This window comes from Pollicipes pollicipes, unplaced genomic scaffold, assembly GCF_011947565.3.
Source record: "Pollicipes pollicipes isolate AB1234 unplaced genomic scaffold, Ppol_2.1 Scaffold_7262;HRSCAF=8765_pilon_pilon_pilon, whole genome shotgun sequence".
Lineage (NCBI taxonomy): Eukaryota > Metazoa > Arthropoda > Thecostraca > Pollicipedomorpha > Pollicipedidae > Pollicipes > Pollicipes pollicipes.
The window spans coordinates 4,403,042-4,414,187 of NW_023597055.1; the positions used below are offsets into that span (position 1 = coordinate 4,403,042).

Here is an 11,146-nt window from a genome sequence, read left to right on the forward strand (position 1 = left end):
TGATCACTGAGTCCAAGAATTATTGGCAGCTAGACTCGCAATGATAGAGCCCATGCTGCACAACCTTCACCTGCGCATCCTTCTGCTCTAGTAGGAGATCGTGCGGGTGCTGCGGCCGTCAAGCGCACAGTCAAGGTATTTCACAACCCGTCTTTCTTTGGCCTTGCTGGCACTGACACAATCTTTGGCCCTGCTGATGCTGCTGATGTTATAAACGCAACACCCCTTTTTCTTACGAGACCATTCCCTCTGTTCGGTACTTGACGTCAGCTGTGCGCATGCGCTTTGGTGGTCACTTTGCCCAGCCTGTTCTCGACAGTTACGGAAGGCTCACATAGCGCGGTCTGGATGTCAGGTTCTCTTTTGGCAAGGGCCCGTTTATGTTGTGGTGCGACGTTCATTAAGACCTCGAAAATCAAGTTATGGACGCTACCTGTTTACTTCCATAGATGACCATTGACAGGGGCATCGATTTTTAAATTATTGGGGGGGGGGGGGGAAGAGGCGGCGAACCGAAAGCTTGACAGCCTACCATCCCCCCATCTTTTTCTCACCGGTTTAGCCTACTTCATTGTGGTGAAAGGCAATATCTGCTGCTATTCTTTGCATAGTTTATAAGTCTTTAATTTAAGCAGCATAGAAGTCATTCAGGAGTGGATTCAGGGAGCCGGCACTGGACACACGCATCGCTCCTAATCGGAAGTGAAGGCGTCCCTTTAGAGGCCACCTTAGGGTGCCGATGGCGCCCTTGAGAGGCGGCTCGTATTTTGGTTGTGGGGGACGAGGACGGGGTTAGCCATGAAAGAATTAGGACATCCCACATTCCAGAGCTTTTCATTTTAACCTTACAAACCAACGCGTGTCTAGACCCTGGGTATGTGAAGTTTATTGCATCATTTTTCCACTCAGCTGTTACGATTTGTATCTGGCGGCGAGAACATCCATGGCTTTACGTTATGAGAGTAGTACGAGACGCCGCTACGCAGAAACATTAAATAAGGTAGTCCTTTTTGTTGTGGTCATCCCTTACCTACGTTTTTTGCAGCGGTCCAGTCAAATATATTGAGGGATCCAAGCCAACACTGGGAGGACTCAACTCAACATTGGGGGGCTAAGGCCCCCACAAAAAAATACAAACCGACACCAGTTACCACTGATGCCGTACGATTGCGTGCACCCTTGATTGCATTCACAGACATAGTCAAAGCGCATGTATCTCACCAAAACATTCAAGTCAGTGTGCCGGGAACTGCGCTCTGCGAAACGATGCGCTCTTAAGCAAAAACCACCGCAAACTTCGTCGCCCAGGGAGGGTTACGTCCCCACTATGAACGACTCCTACCCCTCGCCATGCAGCATGGTTCACACAAGACGCGCGCAAGGTCCGTGAAACTGACAGCAGCGGATCACCTGAATTGACACACTGATATGGCAGCGATTACGTCACGTTCATTAACAGAGCTCACGGAATCGGCTCCCCGACCCAATCACTGGCGTAGAGGCGGTCTCCCTGAAGGAGCACACAAGCGCTAGCGCTAGCTAGCGGGAGCGCTAGCCGAACAGTGCGTTATCCACGGTGTCGTTGATATGGGTAGCTCCTGGTCACGAATGTCACACAATTTCCACGATTACATCACATACAAGTAACCAATGGGTCACAAGGTGCGACCTCGATAAAACCGGTCAGCTGCAGTGATGGCAGATTCATCAGACGGGTATGTGCTTATAAAGTTGAAGGCAACGCAAGCGTTAAGCTGTCAGTAGTCGCCCATACTGTCAGCCCCTCTTCCTCCACGGCTCTCGCGGCATTCACCAAGCTGTGAGAACTTGCCATAGCTCACAACGTCGCGCAGCAAGACGAAAACCCGGGGCGCCGACAGCACCCACCCGGCGATGGAGCTGGGTGATGGTGGTGGTGGGGAGGGGGGGGGGGGGGGAGGTTGTGCGCACGCCTAGAACACGCTGAGATCGGCACGGGGAATGGCGAACGAATTGCAGTCGCGCAAACTGTTAAAGAAGACGGAGGGTTGCCACAGCGCCAACGGCTGTACCGCCTGCAGGCCTTGGATGTTGTCGCAGAGGATACGCGCCCAGCTTGACTGCTGAATCTCGCGTACTTGCCGGAATGACAGACTGTGGGGCATGTCGCCGTTGTCGTGGAAGAACCTGCGGGAGCGATAGTCGTCAGGAGCTGCTGCGACTGCGAATTCATTTGACGGCTCATCTATCTGCACAGGGTTCTATGATCCGATGGCCCTTGAGGGAAATCACTTATGTAGTGGGATGAGGATCTGAAAAGTCGATTTAAGTTCCACGCGGAATAAGCGCCCATCAAAAGTAATCTATGGCGATGACACCTCGGATCCGTTGCATGCTTCATTGCCTCTAAAGCGATTTAGATGGCGCAAAGATGCAGCTTCGTTCTAAAAGAACATAAAATTGCAGACTGCGTAATTCTGCCAATGAGCTTTAACCTCTACGACAAACAGTGTAGCTTTAACTACACGAATCGAACTACAATCCAATCCAAAAGTCCATAAGCCACGGATGCCTCTCATCTTCTCCTTACCTGTCCCCGTAACGGGTGACGAAGAACTGCTCGCCGATGATGCACTGGAACACCTCGCCGACCAGTGCACCGGGCTTTCGCTTCTCGGCCACACCACCGATGAAAAGGTCGATGTCATAGATGCTGTCGTAGACCGATTGCAGGCTCTGCAGCACTTTCGGATCGAAGAACGGCGCCAGGGAAGACCACTCGCCGTCGAGCGAGCGCTCCAGACAGTTCTCCAGCGCCGTGACGTAGGTCGGCAGGCCGTGGTCTCGACCGCGGTTGATGTTGAGAGCGATCAGATCCAGCCCGGATGGCGCGCCCTGAGCAAACAGCTTCTCGTGCACAGAGGCGGAGAAGGTGTTGTCGACCGAGCGCGGCTTCTGGCGCGTCAGTGCGCGCGCGAATTGCGCCATAACACCCGGTCCGGTGAGTAGGTCGGGACGGAAGAACGTGTCCTCCATGGCCAGCGTCTTCAAGATGCGGCCTGTCTCGCTGCGTAGGATGAACAAGTCTTGTACCTGTGGAAGCGGATGACGTTCGGTCAAAATGGCACGTTCCGCCAGCATGTGCGGCCGTGATGACGCGACGTGTGTAGGTGATTATTTGCTAATAAAGCGAAATATACTGAAGGAAGGGTGGGTGCCGTGGTTATGACCGTGGCATAAAAACCGAAGAGCAAGCTAATGGCGGTGGCCAGACAGCGACAGGGCACTGAAATGGGGACATCCGAAACGGACCGGGCTCCAAAAATGCACACATGACCAGAGAGTATCTAGAACAGATCCGGCTTGCAGAAACTCGAACCTCTAGAAGGGAGACGAGCTCGAGAGGAAGCACTGACCTGTGAATGTCCGAAGCGGAAGGCGGCTGTTGAAAACTCGGACGTAACGCTCGGGTCCACCTGATCCCGTGTAGCCAAAGGAGTGACCGAACGCTGGGTCGAGACCATGATCACGCGTGTACTTGAAGCCAAGTACAGTGGGCAGGTATTCGTTGTAGACGACGTTCTGGTACTCGCCGTTGACAATGCGGCGCGCCTCCTGGAACAGCCGCTCGTCGTCCCAGTCTCGGTGGTTCTTCGCCAGCACCGCTGCCACGCGGTTGTGCTCGCGTGTCCAGATGGTGTGCATGAAGGCCAGCCCAGGGTTCTCGCTTAGGCGGCCCTCACCCGAGATGAACCGGCCGCCAACCTGCGGCAGGAGGTTGCCGTCGCTGCTCTTGATGAGGCCACCGGTGAAGGCACGAAGCCGGTCCGCCTGCTCCTTGCTGCTGCCGTAGATGTTGGAGGAGTCCAGGAACTGCGACACCTGGTTCAGCTGGTTGGTCGGACCGGCGATACAGTCCTCGAACGGAGCCGGTTGCGAGCGCACCTGGCTCATGCACTTGCGGCCGAACTGCGAGTAGAAGGGGTCGTCGTCCGGCACACGGATCGGGTTGCAGCCGATGGGGTGCAGCGGCTCATCGGGGAACGAGTTGTCACTGTTGCAACAAGCCAGTCCCCCGCCGCCCGGCACCGTGAACGCCGCCGTTGAAATCATGTCGTGGTTGATGAACTGGCCAAACAGCATGACGGAGAGCGTGCGGAAGTTGTCGTCGCGCGGGGACGTGTTCGCCACGCGCTGACTGACAAGCCGTGCCGACGGCAGCGGGCCGCCAAGGCCGGACGAGCGCGGCTTGAATATGCCGTCTTCGTACTCAGCCGGGAAGAAACGCGAGAAGGCCGTCTGCGCGCGCCCCAGCCGCGGCTCATCCTGGTTGTTGCATTCGCCATTGAAGGTGCGGAAGTTGCCTGATCCGGCACAGTTGGGGCGCGCGGGCACCTCGCAGCCGGGAATCTTGTCGTCGCCGAGAACGGGGAAGGCGGGGAAGTTGGCGCGGTCCTGCAGACCCACTCCGAACAGTGGTGCCTCGGCGCTGAATGCCTTGGAGCCGACGGCGCGCATCTCCTTCAGCTTCGTCAGTACCTCAACAGACTGCAGCGATGCCTCTGCCGACCGCTCAGCCTCACTCGACTGCGGTCGCGAGAACAACAGCTGCAGGCTCTCTGGTGACCTGGCGCGAGCCCTGTTGGCCCCTCTCTGAGCGAGCTGGTTCACCACCCGCCCCACCTCCTCTAGTCTCTTCTTTGCTTCCGCTACCACTGACAGCTTCTGAAAAGCATAGAGAAAAGTTAGCGTTGAAAAAAAGACCTGCGTCATTGTGTGAAAGCCACCGCAAAGGCCTCAAAATCTCTCGAGGGTTTAATAGAACAATGCATATCACCCAGCACCAATCTGATCTGTATTGTCTTCACATGTACAGCCGACTCATGCAAGGTGGACCGCTGGGGACCATTCCAGCGCCCGTAGCATATTTCTGAGTTCAATCGCTTACCACTGGCCGCAAAATCCACAGCCCAAGTAGTTCATGACGGCGGCAGCTTTGAACAGGACTTGAGAACGGCCGAAGCATATAAACCAAAAGCCCTCAGCGGCGAGCCGTACCTGCACAAGGTTGCTGATCACCAGCTCCTGTCGGTCCTTGAGGCGGTTCTTCAGGGGCCGCAAGTCAAACACGCCCTTGCTGCCGGTGATCTCGCCAGGGAAAAAGATGCTCGGAGAGGGCGCCGCCGCCTGCGGTCCGCCGAACCTGCAGCCCGTGAAAAACACATCGTGCTCGTCAGAAACACATCGTGTCGTGCACCAACACCGTGCTCGTCAAGCGGCGAGACGAGTCTGGTTACACAGGAAGAGCTGTAACGTTGTTGGGGATACTGACATGTCTCCTGGGCATGACCGAAGTCTGACTTGTCGTGGGCACTGAGCATGGCGCAAACCTCTTCCAAGAAACGTTGGATTCTTCGTTTGATGCACGCTGAGCTCGGGCTTTCATACTACGCCCGAGGGGACAGCCTGTGGCCGGTCTTATCCAATTAGACACACGTAAAGTAAGGTAGGCTAGCAGCATATCACGCGAGCGCAGAGTGGTCGCGTGGAGTCCAGCGTGAGCTTACCTGCTGATGAGGCCGCTAGAGCCGCACAGCACGCCAACGGAGCCGTCACTGAGCGTGCAGAGCCGTCCGGCCGCGAACGGGTCCACGATGGGCTCCTCCTCCAGCAGCTCCTTGCACTCCAGGAGCGGCATGCACACGTCGGCCGCCGCCCAGCCGGCCACAAGGGCCAAACAGATGACCTGGGGAGGGGGAGGGCCGGTCACATCCACTGCCCTTCGGTTCGTGCGTAACCTCTTTAGCCGAACCTAAGGAATAAGTTTGCGCCACAAATCGCGTAACTGCGCAACAGCAGCCACGACAAAGGAGCAGCCACCCAATGAAGGTACAAACAGAGAGCCTCGCAACCATGCCAAGGTTTTCTGAAATTCCAGTGCGTTGACTGGAACGTAAGCTGCGACAAGTCGCAAAACTTGCCGTTGTGTGATCAAACCAGGTCATCGATCCTAATCATGCGATCAAATGCATTGGCACGTGATGTTGCGGGGAGCAGCTTGGGTGTAGCGTCCGTCTGTGTAGAACGGACCTACGGCCCTGGTGGCCGGCAAAGCGGTAAGGGTGCCAGCTAATCTGTAGCTCAGGGCGGTCAGTCATTTCCCGACATCCATGTGAACATGCTGCCTGCAATTCGAGCCAGTTCTGGGAAGACTTGGTCGTGAGACAAGGACAAGTGATGGGCAAACCCGCGCGAGTCTTTAATTGCTCGTGTCCGAAGCCCTGGCGCCGCTTTCTGAACACGATGCCAACACTCTCAACGGCATTCGACCCTGGCATTGGTGGCCTGCCGCGAATTGGTCCACCTGAATAAGCGTCGCACGATAAACGACCATCGTGAGGCGCTCACCGTTAGCACAATGGACCCATTTCAGTTGCAGGCGGCATGATTCACACTGCCCTGTTCTTCAGGGCGTTTTGAGAACTTCAACTCCAGGCTAAGACTAGCATAGAGACTCATTTCTATTCATCTACACATCTACACATGCACTTTTCATCTACACACATAACAGGACATATATATATATATATATATATATATATATATATATATATATATATATATATATATATATATATGCCCTGCCATGAGGGAGATCATCTGATCCAGATTTAAGTCGGAACAACTGAGATACCAACTCCACCGTTTCAGCACAGCGCCCACCCAGCCGACGCCAGCTGCCCGACAACAGACAGTTCCACGTCTGCAAACGGTTTCTCCTGAACCCCCTGGTGTTTTCACCAGCGGTGACGTCAAATGGTTAAAGCTTCCTGGCGGCTAAGCATGCTAGTCATGAATGACCACGAGCTTCACCCTTGACCGATCATCAAGGTCATTTGATATGACCAAAAAATCACGTGCTGCGCAATAGCCGTCCGCCCTTCAGCCGTCTAGACACGCTCATTGATCCGTACAGCAAGCAGTACAAGAGCACGGAGGTGCTGTAACCGAAGGACTACCAGCAGTTGGGACGGCTGCTCTGGCATACGATCCAAGGTTGAAGTAAAACGTCTTCACTGGACGTGAGTGTGTGCGTGAGGTGGTTGTGAGACATTCAAGCTGATATGACGTGCAAGTGGATCGCTATGCAGGCATTTTTATGTCTTGGGGGCGCCATTCCTTCCGCCACAAATGCGACAATAGACATTCAGTTGCACTTGTACGAAACTAAATCACATAAATGGCTTATGTCAACAACACAAGATGTAGATACTTGAGTTATCAAAGCACAGCAAATCCATCCTTGTGAATACTGCGCGAAGCAGGGGCGTGCGGCATGCTGACACCCCTCAAGCTGCGGGCTACTTGCGGAACCCTTGCGTCATGCAAGTGCAACTGTCTTCGATGTTTCTCTCACCGTTTTGGAGGCATTTGGTTAACTCGTGCAACATATCCCTCTTGCGGAGATCCTATCTTCGCATTAGGTGCGATGCTGAGTGGATTTCCCCGCCCTTCAGCCGTCTAGACACGCTCATTGATCCGTACAGCAAGCAGTACAAGAGCACGGAGGTGCTGTAACCGAAGGACTACCAGCAGTTGGGACGGCTGCTTTGCAGTTGGGACTACCAACAGTTGGGACTACCAACAGGCTACCAGCACTTGGGACGGCTGCCTTGCACGGAATAAACAACGATCGTATGTGAGCGGCGTTCAAAAACTGTTTGTGTCTATTCAAAGCCAGCGGAACGTAGCATTCCGTGTCCCAACGTCCAACAGCCCGTGTCCTGTGATGTACACGGCGCCGGCTGACGAGACTGCGGCCGGGGCAGACGGGGCAGCGGTCGAGGCAGACGGGGCAGCGGCCGGGGCAGACGGGGCAGCGGTCGGGGCAGACGGGGCAGAGGTCGGAACAGACGGAGCAGCGGACGGGGCGGACGGGGCGGCGGTCAGAGCGGACGGAGCAACGGACGGGGCGGACGTAGCAGCGCCCAGGGCGGACGTAGCAGTGGCCGGGGCGGGCGTAGCAGCGGCCGGGGCGGTAGGGTGGCGGCCGGATAGGACGGAGTAGCGGGCAGGGCGGACGTAGCAGCGCCCGGGGCGGACGTAGTAGCGGTTGGGACGGGCGTAGCAGCGGCCGGGGCGAACGGGGCAGCGACCGGAGCGGACGGAGCAGCGGACGGGGCAGACGTAACAGCGGCCAGGGCGGATGTAGCAGCGGCCAGGGCGGACAGGGGCGGCGGCCGAGTAGGACGGAGCAGCGGCCGAAGCGGACGGAGCAGCGGACGGGGCAGACGTAACAGCGGCCAGGGCGGATGTAGCAGCGGCCAGGGCGGACAGGGGCGGCGGCCGAGTAGGACGGAGCAGCGGCCGAAGCGGACGGAGCAGCAGACGGGGCAGACGTAACAGCGGCCAGGGCGGACGTAGCAGCGGCCGGGGCGAACAGGGCGGCGGCCGAGTAGGACAGATCAGCGGCTGAACCGGACGGAGCAGCAGACGGGGCGGACGTAGCAGCGGCCGTGGTGCACGGGGCAGCGGCCGGTACGGACATTGCAGCGGCCGGGTGCACGGGGCAGCGGCCGGGACGGACGGTGCAGCAGCCAGGCGACACGGCCAGCGATTGCCGGGGACTGGGTGTCGCCGCCGAAGCCGATCACGTGAGGTCATACGTGAGGTGAGATCTTGGTTAGGCGAGGTCCTACGTGAGGTGAGGTCACTCGTGAGGTCAGATCATAAGTGAGGTGAGGTGCTCGAACGCCATCCTGCATGTAACATGCCTTCACTGTCTGTCCCCAGCAAAGCCGCCTTCGCGGCATCCTGGCGTGGCAGCAACCAGCTAAGCCCGTGACGGGATTGTGGCTTGGAGGGCCGCCGGGCGGAGGGCCCGACACGGGGTGTATACACCGCGGAATGCCAATTCGCCGAGATCAAGGATCGCAATACGGGTCTCAAAGACAAAGGAAGGCGCCGCGCACTCGTAAAGCTTGCACACCCGTGATATCTGACTTATATGACGATACTTCGGTCGGTAAATTGTGTAGCTGGATACCCGATAAATGTACGATGCTCGTTGACAAGAACCAAAACCAATCTCGAAGGTGCGAAGATAGCATTATCTTGTGATAATACATCTCCACGAGGCAGGACGTATAATGTTGCGCTTGGTGAGCGCATACGTTATCATGTTCGTTTTTCCATTATATCTATCCAAAGGTCTTTTAAGCCCATGTACTGTGACCATTGCGCATATACAAATACAGAACACGACTAGAAACGCATGCCAGTACGAGTCTTACAAAGCGAGATTATAGGCCCATCTCTCTTATGTGGTTGGCATGTAAATAAATGGAAAAGTGGCAGCTGTCCTATTGCCGTAGTATTACGAGCAGAAAAGTATTCTGAGCAGTATTTACTACGCCTTTAGAACAAACCGCAGCACAGAGGACTAACTTGTATCACTTGACACTGTTATACACACTGCGTTTAAAGAGCGCCTCCACTTAGAGACAATTTTCTTCGACATTGAAAAGGATTATGACTCCACCTGGCGCTGCGGCTTTCTAATGAAGGTCTCGAAACAGCGTATTTGTGTTGTCATGGAAACCTTTTTAGAGGTTTTCGTCGGAACGTCTTGTTTACGCAAGAGTTTGCCACCACCTCACAGATCGTTTTTTTATAGGCGGATGGAATGCTGCAAGGAAGTGTTTTAAGCATGACATTATTTCTTATCATCATCAATGGCGTAGAAGTTTAACTTCCACAATCCAGCTGCCCATCCCTCTCTGTCAACGACTTTGCCATATAGAACGTGGTTCGATGGGACCTCTGCTTTTTCCGGACTAAGAAAGATAGCGACTAGCGGAAATCACCAGTAAGTTGTTCTCAACAGATTTGCGCGCCTGGCAGAAAGCTGAGTGCTGCTAGGTCAACAGCTCATGTCATTTTCCCGGGCGGAAGGTCAAATTTTCCTGAAAATCGACCTTCTTTAGATCCACTTGCTTATACGTACGTCACCATGCCTTAAAGTGACACGAAACATATACAGGCCTGTTCCTGAGTCAATCCTAAGTACACTGGTATGTCACTTGACCGGGTTTCGAGTATGCACGTCTGGTGTATGGCTCCGTTAATGTAACAGGGTCGTCCCGCCGCACGCGGCCGGCGGATTCGTCATTCGCCCCCCGCCTCCCGCGCCACCCGCGGATCGCTGTACAGTGTTTCTAAAAAGAGCCCACTTCCTTGAAATAAGAAAAGCCAGCAATATGTTTTTGTTGATGTGAAAACATGCGAAATGGATGGTCTCACGAGCTACCGAAAATTTGCGCACGATTGCAAGATTGCCGGGGGGGGGGGGGGTGATCTCCGGAATACCTAAGGGGTGTCGCAATACCCCCCCCCCCCTCCGCTGTTAGAGCAAAGGTTAACTTTGGTTCGTTATGTCCACTTACCAAAGTAATGAACGCCCGGCAACAGCCCGTTTGGGAAGTTCTAACATCTTTGATTAAGACACATCCTACAGGTGTTACATGATCGCGTAGCCGAAGCGCTCAAAAGACACCAAAGCAACACATTTTAGGCAACACTTCTACACGTCGCGGTTCAGCGCGAAGAGTGACTCCTCCCTGAAGCCGAGCGACCGCGGAGCGGCTCCGCCATTCCCCAACGGCACTTACGTAAAGCACGTTCATCCCAGGGCACTGCCGGCTCCACTGCATGGGCGGTCCGATCCAGCCCCTTATATCACCTCGGTGGACTGCCATGGGGACTGGTCGGTCCCTCCACCGCTGGAATCCCGGTGACGTCCCACCTGACGTCATGCGCAGGTGCTCGTGACGGAAGCAGAACTGACGTCGGGCTTCCACCGGGCGGCTGTACTCCGCCGGATTTACGGGAGTGCTTGGGGCCCACAAACGCAGACCACAGACCGCAGATCCTGCAGACGCCGGCGTTCAGACACCGCTTCGTCGGGTCAAAGGCTAGGCGTCACTGTTCTGTGCTGTGCTGCATGTCAGGCTAAACGCCGGGCACCGCTGGCCTGTGCTGTGCTGCCTGTCAGGTTAAACGCCGGGCGCCACTGGCCTGTGCTCCGCTGTCTGTCAGGTTAAACATCGGGCGCTGCTGGCCTGTGCTATCTGTCAGGGTAAACGCCGGCGCCGCTGGCCTGTGCTGT

At 55.7% G+C, this 11,146-nt stretch overlaps 1 protein-coding gene across 1 annotated transcript; it reads right to left on the reverse strand.

The window, feature by feature from the left end:
* Positions 1-1,952: 1,952 nt before the first annotated feature.
* LOC119114123 (peroxidase) lies at positions 1,953-10,658 on the reverse strand. Its single transcript, XM_037238337.1, has 6 exons — positions 10,650-10,658; positions 5,547-5,725; positions 5,038-5,182; positions 3,439-4,704; positions 2,570-3,072; positions 1,953-2,166 (listed from the first exon to the last, which is right to left on the reverse strand). Exons 2-6 carry the CDS (start codon positions 5,675-5,677, stop codon positions 1,953-1,955), a joined length of 2,259 nt encoding a protein of 752 aa, XP_037094232.1. The 5' UTR covers positions 5,678-5,725; positions 10,650-10,658.
* Positions 10,659-11,146: the final 488 nt, after the last annotated feature.

Excerpts from the sequence above, each read along its gene's own strand:
- LOC119114123 (XM_037238337.1), bottom strand. The coding sequence starts at position 5,677 with ATGCCGCTCCTGGAGTGCAAGGAGCTGCTGGAGGAGGAGCCCATCGTG. Across the intron at positions 5,183-5,546 it reads TCTAGCGGCCTCATCAGCAG|GTTCGGCGGACCGCAGGCGG; the intron begins GTAAGCTCACGC and ends CACGGGCTGCAG. Across the intron at positions 2,167-2,569 it reads GTCACCCGTTACGGGGACAG|GTTCTTCCACGACAACGGCG; the intron begins GTAAGGAGAAGA and ends TCGCTCCCGCAG.